General features: G+C 37.9%; 1 protein-coding gene across 2 annotated transcripts in view; it reads right to left on the reverse strand.

Moving 5' to 3' along the window:
• WDR64 (WD repeat domain 64) overlaps positions 1 to 14879 on the reverse strand; it is a gene marked incomplete at both ends in the record, with an annotated part of 114519 nt that overhangs the window by 22672 nt on the left and 76968 nt on the right. For both annotated transcript variants that reach the window (XM_080932205.1, XM_080932204.1), the window contains 2 exons: positions 2279 to 2409; positions 12997 to 13173. In XM_080932205.1, the coding sequence (XP_080788331.1) occupies positions 2279 to 2409; positions 12997 to 13173 (308 nt within the window). The remainder of the gene's footprint in view (positions 1 to 2278; positions 2410 to 12996; positions 13174 to 14879) is intronic.

Below are 14879 nucleotides of genomic sequence, written 5' to 3' on the forward strand. Positions count from 1 at the left end.
ATATTATTAATTTTGAATCCCCAAGTCATAGTGTTCTTGAGAGAGAAGGGTTCTTTTTCTGATTGGTGAAGGAGTAAGACATAAATGAGTCATATTAAGCAATGACAGGTTGGAGAGATGGTTCAATGGGTAAGGGCAGATGTTGCTTTTATGGTGGTCCCTGTGCAACTCCCAGCACCCACATGGCAGCCCGCAACTGTCTGTAAATTTAGTACCAGGGGATCTGACACCCTCTTCTGGCCTCTGTAGGCACTAGACACACTGGTGACACACAGACATACTTACAGAGAAAACTCTTATAACATAAAAAAAATTGAATTATAAATAAAGCAGTAGAAATGTCCTGCACCATAAATATAGGAATAGCATTCAGCTTTATAACCAGTAAAGCTGGGACTACATTACCTCACATAGTTCTGAGATGAGCTGAATCTTTTCCAAAAGACTCATGTGATACTAATTAAAAATATGTTCTATGTGTATGTGTGTTTGTAGATATGTAGACAAAGGACAACCTCTCTGTTCTTCTCCTGGTATAAAACCCATTGTTTTGAAGTCAGTATATCTCATTGACCTAGAACTTGTCAAATAAGTTAGACTGACTGGTGGCCCCCATCTCCCCAGTACTGGAGTTATAAGTATGTACCACAGCACCTGACTTTTTATATTTAGGTCCAGGGGTTGAACTTAGGTCTTTGTACATGGAGGGAAAGTACCTTCCTCACAGAACAGTCTCACAGGATCCTACTACTTTAAATAACTGCCTGTAGAAAAGGGTCGCAATGTATAACTCACCATAGTTGTTTATTTTAATTGAGCACTACCTTTGCAAGTATTTCTTGGCAAAATAATGCCGGGTACTTAAACAAGAAAAATTGCTACCTTGATATTGGAAATAGCTCAGGACAGCTGCCTCCTCTTTTCACAGTAGCATTGGTCCTGATCTTTTTAATATATCTTTTTACCTTTTCAGTAGTGAGTCAGACACAAACTGACACCTTTAATGTGAGAACTGTTCATAAGAATGTGAGGAATTGTCCAGTAAGTGTGCACATAGGTATCAAATGACAAGTACGCAGTGCAGAAGGAAAGCCTGAGGACAGACACTGAGTGTTGGATGGGGCCAGCTTTTAATGAAAAGAGGCATTGGTCCAGGTAGACCAGTAGGAGATAATGCCCTATAGAGGTAGAGATTTCTTACATGCTTTTCTCTTTTCCTTCTTCTTTTCCATTTTGAATCTCTTCTTCTCTAAGCTAAGTTTGATTTTATTTTGGTTTATTTAAGATTATTGGGCATTTTTATCTGCCAATAATTTTATAAGCTACCTTGATGTAGAGTGCCTATATAAGATCCCAATTTATACCTTCAAGTACACAAGATGAGACAGTCTGTTATTTACAGTTTAGCCATACAGATAATATATTTGTTCCTTTAAACCAACATCAAGAACACTTAAAGATGATGGTTAATCGGGGAAGGTAAAGACTCTAGCCATGATCCAGAACATTTCAACATAAGTGGTTGAGATCCAAGATGCACCTGATACATTGACCCATGCTAGAGCCATCATATAAATTGGATATGCTGATATTCCTTTACAGTGTTTATTACCATTTATGTTTGGCAAACAAGTAGAATTGGTGGCAGTAGGAATACAGAGGGAGGAGCTTGATGAGGGACAAAGGTCAGGAATTGTGATTCTTGATTTGACTGTGGAGTGACCAGATTTCCAGTACATGACTGGATATGTGTAACTTGAAATATTAGTGTATCAAGTTATTATACATTTTAAGTATTTGTTGGGGCTAGAGCTATGGCTCAGTGGTTAAGAGCACTGGCTGCTTTTCTGGTAGACCCAAATTTGATTTCTAGCAACCACATTATGACTCATAACTGTTTGTAACTCTAGCATTAGGGGATTCAGTGTCCTCTTCTGGCCTCTGATAGTCATCAGACCAAAAATTCATATAAAAATAAATAAAATTTAAAAAATAAAATTAAAACCATTTATTAATATTATTAAATTTAAACATAGAAAGATTATATATTTATGTAAAAGAAAATATCATGGGTATACAAATATTCATGGTTTTTTGTGTGTAATCATGGAATTTAGACATTCAGAACATAATGTACTAATGAGAACAACCTTCAGAAAAATCCTTCCTTAAAGGTTATTATTACCATTACAAACACCTCTTTTCTTTGAGTATTGCTTGTTATTTAAACTTTTATGCAGCAAAATGTTCTATCTATTAGTGTAAATACAACACTTACATTTCTTTGACAGTAGCTGCTATGAAATTCCATAAGATAATCATGCCATTTAAGGTTCCAGACACTATCAAATTATATCCTTCTGTTTGAAATACATCAATGCAGTTCACATCCATGTTGATGGCGGGATTCTAAAAAAAAGAACATAGATGTAGCTTGGTGGGAAAGCATATTCAGACTAATTAAAAAATGTTATAGCTACATTCTGGAATCAACTTCAAGCAATGTCATAATATGTTCAAAGTCATTGATTATGAAATTTACTACCCCTCCCCTTTAGCATTAGAAAATTTATTTAGCTTGGATAATTCACTGAAACAAGAAAACCATCCTCCCTTCTCTTCTAGTCCCTTTTAATTTAGCCTTAACTTTAATTGTCTTGAGAAAAACAAAACCCCTAAACAGTCCACATTAGTCATTTCTACTGATGAGCCAGTCCATCTACCCAGCTTTTGATGCACCGTACTTTATGGAAACCTTTTCTATATATCAACAGCTAGTTACACATGCTTCTTGGTAGTTATCTTGACATGGATATTTGATGAGCATTAAATAGATTCTTGGAATACAGATCTAAATATAGAATCTGTGATGTGAGAGATATATGAGAATTTAAAGTATGCAAATGAAATGTTAATTACTGAACAATCTGAAAATGTTGAATTGGAATACATGTGCAAGACTTGATAGGGACACAATGACATCTACTTAAGATGAGCAGACTCTTGCTTTTACAGTTATCCATGTTCTCCCCTTCCTAAAATGTCTTACACTCATGATAGAGGGCTTTCTTGGTTTTGCTTGTATTCTCATTTGGATCCTAGACATTCTCCAATGCTAAAAGCTTGGTCCCCAACCTGTGGCACTATTGGAAGGAGTATGCTGGAGCCTTTTAAAAGTTAGGCTAAGTGGGTACATGCCCTTCGAAGAGATATTGTGGCCCCTCCTTTTCTCCTCTTTTCTTTCTGTTTCTGATGTTTATGAATAGCAGATTCCTTTGCTCAGAGTTTCTACATGACCACATGACAACTGGGTCAAAGACTTTGGACTGGGGCTTTGCACTGAAAAATTAATCTTCCTCTTCAGTTATTTATCTCAAGGATTTTGTCCCAGTGATGGAAAGCTTGCTGACACAGCTTGGGTCTCATCACCACCTGTTTTTCTGTTTCGATTTAATGCTTTCTTGTTCTGCCCACCTTTTAATACTAATATCTTTAGTACTTGCATCTTGCACATTTGTCTTTCTATTTTATTCTCACTGTCTGGTTTTGGGCAATCGCCATGTGTATTGTTTTAATAACTTCAGTGTTAGTGTTCTAATAATCTAGACTAGTTCGTTCTCCAAAGTTATAGGTTTGAACACTTAATATTTAGTTAATATGCCTAAGGCACCAGCTCCTTTGAGCACATGGTACTTTCCTTCATCCTTCTTTAGTCATGTGACCTCCACAATTAATGAAATAACATCAAGTTCTACTAATTTTACAGCTTAGGCTTTTCTTGAGATTCTACTTTTTAAAAAATTTTTATTTTATGTATATGAATGTTTGACCACATGTACCTGTGCACCTTGTTCATCTAATGCCCACTGGTGCCAGAAGAGGGCATCATAACCCTGGGATTGGAGTTACAGACAGTTGTGAGCCAGCATGTGGGTGCTAGGAATCAAACCCTATCCCCTGGAAGAGCAGCAAGTGCTATTAACAACTGAAGCCATCACTCCAGTTGTCACTTGAATATCTTTATAGCCTTCCATTTCTCACCAGCTCTCCTTTCATTACATTTTCTTTTAGGCCAAACAATAGTGTACTACCTGAATCTTTGGACTTTATCCATATTCTATTTACATTATTTACTTAAGCAGAATCAGGGTGAACAACTCATAACACAATCTGATTGGGTCATTTCTCATATAAGCCCTGCCATAAGCTCCCATTCGTCAGACTCATGAGTCTCTAAGTCCCATCTTTTCATTTCCATTTTCTACTACTCTGGTCCTTCTCTCTTTGCACTGAGATACTTGTTATCTTTCACAGATCACACAGTATCTAATCTCTAGGATATCTTTTAAGATCTTCTCCTTTAAAGATTCATTTTCTCTTCTTACCTCCCTTTAGAAACTCAGAAATTATGTTCTTCAGGAGCTACCGCAACCCCTGACTCCCCAAGAGGCTGGCTGTACACCTACCTTGGTATTCCCAGTGCAGAAAACAGTACATGCTACACCCTAGATACTCAGTAAAAAGTACTTCATAAACAAAAGCCTTTTATGAAAAGAATGTTTATCTACAATCTAATTTCTTTCCTAAGTAACTTTGAATTTTAATGTAGGTAATTTTCACACAGGTTGTAACTGGATGTGCTAGAATGTTAATTGTGACAAATATCAAAGGTAAGAATAGAAATCCAGAGATAATTTAAACTTGCATAAGGTCTTGAGAGGCACTTCATTACACTTTTCTCTCAAGTGCATATGTGAACACTATTCATGTATATGATTGTATATAGAAGCTCAAAATTGATGTTGGGCAGTTGTCTTCCTCAATTTCTCTCCATGTTAGTTGCAGGAAGTGTTTTTCAGCTGAACTTAGAGTCTGCTAATTTTGGTAGGCTAGCTAGACAGCTTTTTCTAGGGTACCCCTGTGTTCACCTCATGAGTGCTGCATGAGTTGGCTGGTGTGCAGGCTCAGCTTTTACATGAAAAATCTGAACTCTGGACTTCATACCAGTGTAGCATGCACCATCTGTTTAGCCATCTCTCCAACCCCATGTCTGTTGTACTTGATTAATTTATCATCTAATTTAAAGAGGTCATGTTTCAGGTTTTTGTCATCTGTGTACTTGACAAGTGCCTTGGTTCCACCTCACTGTAGCCTCGTTTTTCTTCTGTTGTTAGCTATATACAGTGTTTCATGCAGCATATACATATGTCCAAACCCATATCCACTGACAGATTTGGAAGAGGTAGGTCAGAATTGGTCTCTGAGATGCTGAGAACAGTATGTATTAATTTCAATGCTCTTTAATCTAATGATTAAATCTTAAAGTGAAAAATTTAATGTAATTCAAGTTCAGTGCTCTGCTGACATAGGCTTCAATGTGAGGGAACAATACCTTCTCTATATTAAGATGATCTAACAGACATGTTTCAAATTCTGTAAGACAAGCTGTATAATTTCTTGTGGGTTACATTTCAGTTACTTCATTAGTTATGGGGGGAGCCTGAAGGCTTCCTTTGACTGGTCCTTTTATAACATGTAGTCATCTTGTAAGTTTTGGTTATCTTTGACCTTGAAAAACTGAGAAACAGAAATACTTTAAGCTAATATTAGAGTATACTAATAAAGTTAATGAAGAACCATTTAAAACAATCAAAAGGAGTGGAGATCCAGGGACACAGGCCTGGTGAGACTGCACTGTGAGTAGCCAAAGTGCAGAGAGGGCCAGGCCGAGCACTCGGAAAACACGGCCCTCCAGTTGGTTCAGGGGAGCAGGAACTCTGCAATAGGGACTTGGTATCCGCCTGGAAAGCACTTGCATGTGGACCAAACGCTCAGACTATTTGCCTCCTGGAACAGCAGAGATTTGGGGACACAGGCTCGGTGAAACTGTGCTGTGAGTAGCCAAAGCACAGAGAGGACTAGGTGGAGCATGCAGAAAACATGGCCCTCCAGTTTAGTGGAGCTTGAACTCTGGCATAGGGACTCAGGATCTGCCCAAAAAGCCCTGGGTCAAAGTCTAGACACAGGCCCACAGGAAGGCACAAACTCTTGTCAATGGGAGCTGGGGTTTGCCCAGGAAAGGCAGTGCCTGAAGTTCAACCCTACAAACCCTCTCACACCTAGACTAGAGACGAGTCTGACACATAGGCCCAAGTAGAGCAAATTGGGAGTCCCCAGAGAACAGAAAGTACTGTGCTATTGGGAAAAGAGTCCATAGTGGCCTAGAGAAAGAGCCAGGTCTCTGCCAGTAGTACACAGTGGTACACAGTGGGCACAGGGCTGAGCTACCAGAACAACCTCACAAGAGCTCCCATATCTGAGCCCACAAAGACAGAGCTCAGTCACTGCTAACAGAACTCACTTTTTGCCCACAAAGCCAAACACTCAGAATAAGTTTTCTTCCTGAAACCTTGAGCCCTCAGGTACATGGGAGAGATGGGTACCAATCATTGACAACAAGATCATGTATAATCACAGACAACAAGATGGCAAGAGGAAAGCGAAAGAACTTATGCAAGGGAAACCAACACAACATGGCAACATCAGAACCCAGCTCTTTCATCACATGAAGCAGTGGAATGACAAACACTCCAGAAAATGAAAACTCAGACCTGAAATCATACCTCAAGATGATGATTGACATCTTTGAGAAGATCTAAACAAATATAAGAGGACAACCAAAAACAAATAGAAGCTTTTAAAGAGAAAACATGAAAAACACTCAAAGAATTACAGAAAAAAAAAAAAAAAACCCAAAGAGATGAAGGAATTGAAAATGGAAATAGAAACAATAAAGAAAACACTAAAAGAGACAACATTGGAAGTGGAAAACTAAAAAGAGAAATCAGGAGTCACAGATACAAGAATCTCCAACAGACTATAAGAGATGGAAGAGAGAATCTCAGGGGCCAAAGACAACATTGAAAACATAGACATAACAGTCAGAGAAGATGCAAAAGCCAAAAAGCTCCTAACCCAAAATGTCCAGGAGATCCAGGACACAATGAGAAGACCAAACCTAATAATAATAGGAATAGAAGAGGGAGAAGAATATCAACTAAGAGACACAGTAAATATCTTCAACAAAATCATAGAAGAAAACTTCCCTACCCTTAAGAATGAGATGACCATGAGCATAAAAGAAGCTTACAGAATTCCAAATAGATTGGATCAGAAAAGAAATTCCTTCCGACACATAATAGTCAAAACACCAAGTGCTCAAAGCAAAGAAAGAATACTAAAAGCAGTAAGGGAAAAAGGTTATATAATATATAAAGGCAGACCAATGAGAATTACACCCGACTTCTCAACAGAGATTATGAAAGCTAGATAATTTTTCATTTTCTTTCGTTTATTTTTTGCCTTTGTTTTTCTTGAGTTTCATATAGTCTGTGAGTTGTTTCTGGGGTGTTTAGAGCTTTCTGGGGTTAGTATCCAATTATCAGTGACTGAATATTATGTCTGTTCTTTTGTGACTAGGTTATCTCACTCAGGATGATATTTTCTAGATGCTTCCATTTTCTTAAGAATTTCATAAAGTTATTGTTTCTTACAACTGAGTAGTACTCCATTGTGTAAATGTACCACATTTTTTGTATCCATTCATCTACTGAAGGACATCTGGGTTCTTTCCAGCTTCTGGCTATTATAAATAGAGCTGCTATGAACATTGTGGTGCATGTGTCTTTCTTTTATGTTGGAGCTTCTCTGGGGTATATGCGCAGAAGTGAGATAACTGTGTCTTCAGGTAGTACTATGTTCTGAGGAATTGCCAGACTGATTTCCAGAGTGCTTGTACCAGTTTACAACCCCACCAACAGTGGAGAAGTGTTCCTCTTTCACCGCATCCTCGCTAGCATCTGCTATCATCTGAGTTTTTAATATTAGCCATTCTGGTTGGTGTGAGGTGGAATCTCAGGGTTGTTTTGATTTGCATTTCCCTGATGTCTAAGAACCCAGTCACAAAAGAACATACATAATATACAGTCACTGATAATTGGATACTAGCCCCAGAAAGCTTTGAATACCCCAGAAACAACTCATATGCTATATGAAGCTCAAGAAAAACAAAGGGCAAAAGAATTGAAAACCTCAGTCCTTCTTAGGAAAAAATAAATGTATAGTACCCTCTCAGAATGTGGTACACCTGGACCTTAAATCATTAATAATCCACGAGCTAAGATAATAGCCTTGTGGCAACTTTTGGTGTTCGCAGATCATTGTGCATAATCTATACTCAACATGAAATCTGTTTTCATGTTATATTCTTTCCTGTATGTGCTTTATGCTTATGGTAACTAGTGGGGTTTCAATGCATGCTATCAAACCTCTAAAAGAATTAATATTCAAAAATATTAATATAATGTTATGCCAAAATGCTTTTAAAATCTGTATATGTATCCCTCTTTTTTAAAAAAAAATAAAGTTGTAAGAAAAAAACCATCAAAAGACCTAGATGTCTGTAAGACCAAAACAACAACAACAACAAAAACATGACAGCTTCCTTATTTTCCTGGCTTCAGCCTCAACTTCAAACATCTTGCATACATTTTCCTCAGACACATATGTCCTCAAGCATGTCACAGAAATAGTTTTTTGAAGAGACTTTCTATCAAGTTGTCTTTTTCAATTTATACAGATGCTTCTGAAATATTTTGAAAGGTGTCTGAGCTGTAGTAGTAGTTATGAATGTTTTCTTGGCCATAAACATTTCAAATATCCTGAGATTATTCTGTAGTAGCCAAGGAGATGTGAGCCTGACAAGTCCCATGACATGGGTCATGTTTCAGAAACATGCCACTATAAGAGCACAACAGCATCCATATACAATGGGAGCCACTGTTGTGACAGTGAGAAACAATTTACACTGAAAATAATTAGACTTGTTTTCATGTGGCAGGGGTTAGGTTTTATGTGGATCTCTTCAAGTTCATTGAATATTACACTTGTATCTTGTTAGTTCTCAATTTATTAAAGTCCACTAAAGTCAACTCTGTAAAGCCACAGGTTGACTCCAGGTACCAAAGTACATACTGAAGCATTCATTACAATATCTATTTATACCTTCTTTTCTTATTGTATATGTATATGTATATGTATATGTATATGTATATGTATATAGATATAGATATAGATATAGATATAGATATAGATATAGATATAGATATAGATATAGATAAAGTAAGATAAACTGGAGGGTGGATAGAAAATGGATACTGAAATAGAGCCATAACAAGCCATGTGTATGTTTTCACTCTATAATATCTCAAATATTTTATGATAAAATATTGGTAATAAAAAAACCAGGCTGATCTCAAACTCCTGGCCATGGTGCCTCAGGAGTGCTGGGATTACAAATCACCACAGGCTGAGCTGAGACTTCGGACATCCCTTGTTCAGCACCAATCAGAATTGGTACAGATCTGCATTTTGCTATGTTATGGGAAGTTAGGTTATCTCCTCCCTTCAGTCCCCTTATAATGCTGGAATTTAGAGAATATCATGAAAGAAAACAAGTCCTATGATGTCTGCTTCTTGTTTTTGTTTCAAAACAACAATGTAACAGCAACAGGTGCGCTTATGATTAGGCGAGTGTTCGATTCTCTAGCAAGGTGAGAAGCACAGAAAGACCCAAAACTGTGAAAAGAGCAGATGAAGTTTGACTCACTGGCTTTGAAAAACCTAGGTAAAGGTGTATGACAGAGATGAGCATGCTGGACTGTACCTGCAACCTGAGCTTCAGGTAGCCCAAGGAAAGGAAGAGGGTTCAAGACCAGTATGGGATGCACAGTGGACACACACACACACACACACGGAGAGAGAGAGAGGCGGGGGATGGATAAAGGGGGAAAGAGAGACAGAGAGTCCAACCAGAAAAGTCTATGATATACTAACTAGGCAAAAAAAGTAAATCCTTCTCTTATCATTTACATGCACACACACACACACACACACACACACACACACACACACACACACACACATATTTGTAATATATAAGGAGAGATTTGACATGTAAAGAAAAAGGCAACAAATTGGATAGAGAAATAGACAGAGGATGTAATAAAATTTCCAGAAATGAACAGGGGTGTAATAAATGCTTCATGAATGAACAGAAGATATAACAAATGCCCCTGAGAGAAGAGAGGATATAATAAATGCTCCACAAATGAACAGAACATACAACAAATGCTCCAGATACAGAGCAAATACCCCATGAATGAATAGGAAAGAATGCTCACTTGAAATTTACAAGAACAATTGCCACTAAAATATGCCAACTTGAGGATTAAAATTTTAAATGCTTGATAGGTTTGTGGGGGAATACACATTTGTTCACATGATAGTGGAAATGCAGAATCATAAACCACATGTAGAAGAATTTGTCAATATCTAGGGAAAGACAAGATTTATATTTTTTCTAGATCAATTCCATAACCTCTTGTTTTATAGTTAAACTTTTGATCCATATTTCACCTGATGTTTTCAAGGTGAGAGATATGAAACTAATTCACTCTTCCGTATGTAGCTATTCAATTATCCAGCACAATTTGCTGAACAGTTGGTTTTTTCCAATGCGTGGTTTTGGCAGCATTAGTTTAAAAAAATGGGGTAGGTGTAGCTTCATAGATGTCTGGGTTCTCCTTCCATCGGTCTACATGCTCTCTTTTTCTTTTCTCCCTCTTTCTTTCTCTTTCTTTTCTTATTTTCTCTTCCTTTTTTCCTTCCTTGTTTTCTTTCTTGTTTCCTTCCTTTTTCTTTCTTTCTTCTTTCTTTCTTTTATCTTCTTTTCTTTCTTTCTTTCTTTCCTTCCTTCCTTCCTTGCTTCTTTTCTTTCTTGCCTTTTTCCTTCCTTGCTTCCTTGCTTCCTTTGTTTTTCCTTCCTTTTGTTGTTGTTATTGTTGTCAGTGCCATGCCCTTTTTGCAACTGTTGTTTTGTAGCATAGTTTGAGGTCAAGGCTTTGATGATAAGGAAAGAAAATCTGAACTATGTCAGCAATTATCTTGTGGGTGATTTTATTATTTGCCCACAGCTACACTCTACAAGAGCATAATACAAGATAAAGAGCCTAGGTATTGCATAGATATATTCAATGACAATCAGCTAAAACATGCAAGATTTTCTGTCAGAAAAAGATATTAAATCAAACAAATGTAGCTAAAGTCATTTATTCTAAAACTTCAAATTGGGAATATCAGTGTTTAAGAGAGATGCATTTTTCTGATAAAACTTTTTTCCTAGTTATATTCATTGAAAAACTATTTATTAGTTCACTGAAAAGGTCAAAAAATCTACATATAGTATATATATAATGTTTATATATATTGTACATATACATATGCATATACATATATATCATGGAAATAAATATCTTAAAAGATATTAAAAGGAGAAAACCAGTAGGAAAAGAAAAGGTAGAGGAGAAAGCTATGGAATATGTTTAGATATATGGTATAATTAAATAAAACTGTCATTAGAAAACTAATATTTTATAAAAAGAATGGATACTAATAATCTTTACAACCATTTAATTTTAAATGTATCCTAGTGTGGCCTCAAATTCATGTTAATCGCCAGGCTTCAGCCTTTCCAGAGCTCTCATTATCGCGTGAACCGTAATGTGTTATATAAAAATTGTTTGAAAATAAAATTTATGAAATAATATTGTTACAAAAAGGAAAAGAGTTAAAAGTTGTATGCAATTCACCATATTTAACTCCCACATCATAGGAAATGTGGAAGATCTTATATGACACCAGGAGGACACAATTGGCAAACTCCAAGTGAGCCATGAAAACGTCCAATTTTTTAAGTACATTCTTAGGGAGCAAAAGACATTTAATCTTAAAAGTTACTTTATAGATCTGTCAGTCCAACAGCTCTTGTTTGGCCCCTGGTTGAAACAATGTAAGATCAAGCTTATGCAGAAAGCTATGATTCTGACTTGAGGAGTAAACATGTTACAAAACATGTTACAGAAACTAAAGTTTTTGTAAGTTGTATTAACACCATCTAGAGAACAAGAATGTTTTCTCTGCTTTTGAAAGAACCACTGTTTAGCAATATCTGCTGAAATAGTTAAGGTTGAAATGAAAAAAAAATCTGGTCATAAACAACACAAATTTAATGCCTGTAAGTAAAGTATTATTTAATGTAGTTTTGCTTATATTTCTATTTCTCCATGAGAAAAGTTTAAAAAACTAAGGAATTCAACTTTTGACGCCACTTGGTAGGAGAAAACATGTATGGTTGCAGAGATCCTAGGCCCTGGGTTTGAACCTATGCTTTTATTGTTCTTCCTAGACATAGTATCAAACTGCCTTCTCCGTTCACATCTTTTTACAGGGAGATTAGAGCAGCACTCACACCTCATCAGCAAAGTTCTGTATGATAGCCAACGCAGAGACTTAAAACTAGTCAAACAACAGAGAATAGGAGAAGCCCTGGTCCTGCCAAGGCTTCATGCTCCAGTGTAGGGGAATGTCAGGGCAGGGAAGTGGGGGCGGGGTGAGAGGGGATGAGTGCGTGGGTGGGTAAAGGAGCACCCTCTTAGAAGAAGGGGTAGGGGGGATGGAATAAGAGGTTTATGGCATCGGGACCACTGCACTCAGGAACTCACTCACAGCAGCCACTGTAGAAGGAGCAAGATCAATCCAATCTCCCTTCTGAGGAAGGGCAGGGCTTCACAGCCCTCACTCCTATCTGAGGGTTAACGGATTGTTGATTGGCTTCTGGGAGAAGGGGGCAGGGAGAATCAATTTTTTATCAGGGCATGGTTCCTGGTCGGTCAACTACGCTCTAGCAGATGGCCTCATACTCAGACGTATATGAACAACGTGGATTACTAAGTTAAAAATAAAAAAGACACAACTCTCGGGGATAGGGGGGTAGGGGTGGATCTGGAAAGAATTATGGAGGAGTTGAGGTAAAGATGATCAAAATACACTGTATGAAATTCTCAGTGAAAATATTTAAAAAGAAGAAATTGAACATACATTAGTTGGTTGAGATAAGCTTTTCTGGACGATTAACTCAACATCTGGGAAAGGAATGGTCATTGTCCTTTCTTTAGTTGACATCTTCAGATGTACAATATGGCTTCCATATTGTAGGTAAGGCATAGCATCAGGCAGCTCCCATATCACCGTGAGGGTGATATCGTCCTCTTTTCCCTTATGAAGAAGAAATTCAGTAAGTGACAAAAATAAAATTAAAAAAGGGGGGTTCAAGAAAATTTGTTTCTTTGCACTGTTCTTTTTTTAAGTTTTAATTTTTAGTGGTTATTGTATTTATTTACATTTCAAATGTTATCCTCCTCCCCAGTTTTCCCTCCACAAGTCCTCTCTCCTCTCCCCCTGCCTCTGTGAGGGTGCTTCCCTGCCTGCCTGCCCACTCCTGCCTCAGTGCCCTAGCATTCCCCTATTCTGGGTCATCAAGCCTCCACAGAACCAAGGGACTCCCCTCCCAGTGATGCCAGACAAGGCAGTTCTCTGCTACATATCCAGTTGGAGTCATGCCCCCCCAAACTGTGTACTCTTGGGTTGGTGATTTAGTCCCTAAGAGATCTGGGGGAGGGTCTGGTTGATTGATATTGTTGTTCTTCCTATAAGGTTGCGAACTGCTTCAGCTCCTAGTCCTTGCCCTAACTTCTCCATTGGGGTCCCCGCACTCAATCCGATGTTTAGCTGTGTACATTTGCATCTGTAATGGTCCTACTCTGGCAGAGCCTATTAGGGGACAGCTATACTGGGCTCTGTTAGTAAGAACTTCTTAACATCAGCAATAGTGTCTGGGTTTGGTGTCTGCAAATGGGATAGATCTCTAGGTGGAGCAGTCTCTGGATGGCCTTTCCTTCTTTCTCTGTTCCACTCTTTTCCCCTGCATTTCCCTTTGACAGGAGAAATTCTAGATGAATATTTTTGAGGTGGGTGGGTGCCCCCATCCTTAAAATGGGGCTGTGCCTATCCACTGGATATGGTGTCTATAGGTTCTATTTCCCTTTGCTAGGTAGTTAGGCTAATGTCCTCTTTTTAAGAGAGTAAATCAAACACAGACTGGCACCCCATAGTAAGAGTAAAGCAAACACTGGCTGCTATCCCATTATTCTGCACTGCCAACTCTCAGGCATTGTTCTTCCACTCAAAACATAATTTTCATTGTCTCTCATTCTCCACTGTAACCAGAAACCTGAATCTGATACCAGGCATGGAAGTTTTCATAGCTCTACATGTGCATGCTTTATGTCACCTCTGGATCTCTGTTGGTTAGTTTGATGTCAAACTGACACAAGCTTGAGTCCTTTTAGAAGAGGGAACTCCAACACCCTCACCAGATTAGCCCTGTAGTCAAGTCTGGAGGGCATTTTCTTTACTAATGATTGATGTGTGAAAGACCTACCTTGCCATGGGTAGTGCCACCCCTGGACTGGAGGTTGTGGGGTACAATAAAAAGTCATGCTAAGCAAGCCAGTCTTGCTTGCTCTTCCATGACCTCTGCATCACTTACTGGTTTGAGTTCTTGTTCTTACTTCCTTCAGTGATGGAACACAAGCTAGTTGTGTTTCTGTGCATGTGTGTGTGTATGTGTACATGTGTCTACGAGCATATGGAAGCCAAATACTGAAGTCAGGATCATCCTTAATTCATCTTCTACCTTATTTACTGAGACAGCATCTCTCAGTGAGATTTACTCGTGCATATTTTTATTTTGTGTTATGATAGTTTATTCTATTCTATTTCTGTTGCCTAAGAAGTTACTGTTGGTACTTTTGTCATTCTTTTACTTTTTTATAGGCATAAAAGCCAACAATTTTAAGACTGGTCCTTTTGCTAACAGAACCAGATCTTTCCAGAATGATATGTGGCCAGGGTGGAACAGA

The sequence above is a fragment of the Micromys minutus genome (genome assembly GCF_963924665.1).
Source record: "Micromys minutus genome assembly, chromosome: 1".
Taxonomy (NCBI): Eukaryota; Metazoa; Chordata; class Mammalia; order Rodentia; family Muridae; genus Micromys; species Micromys minutus.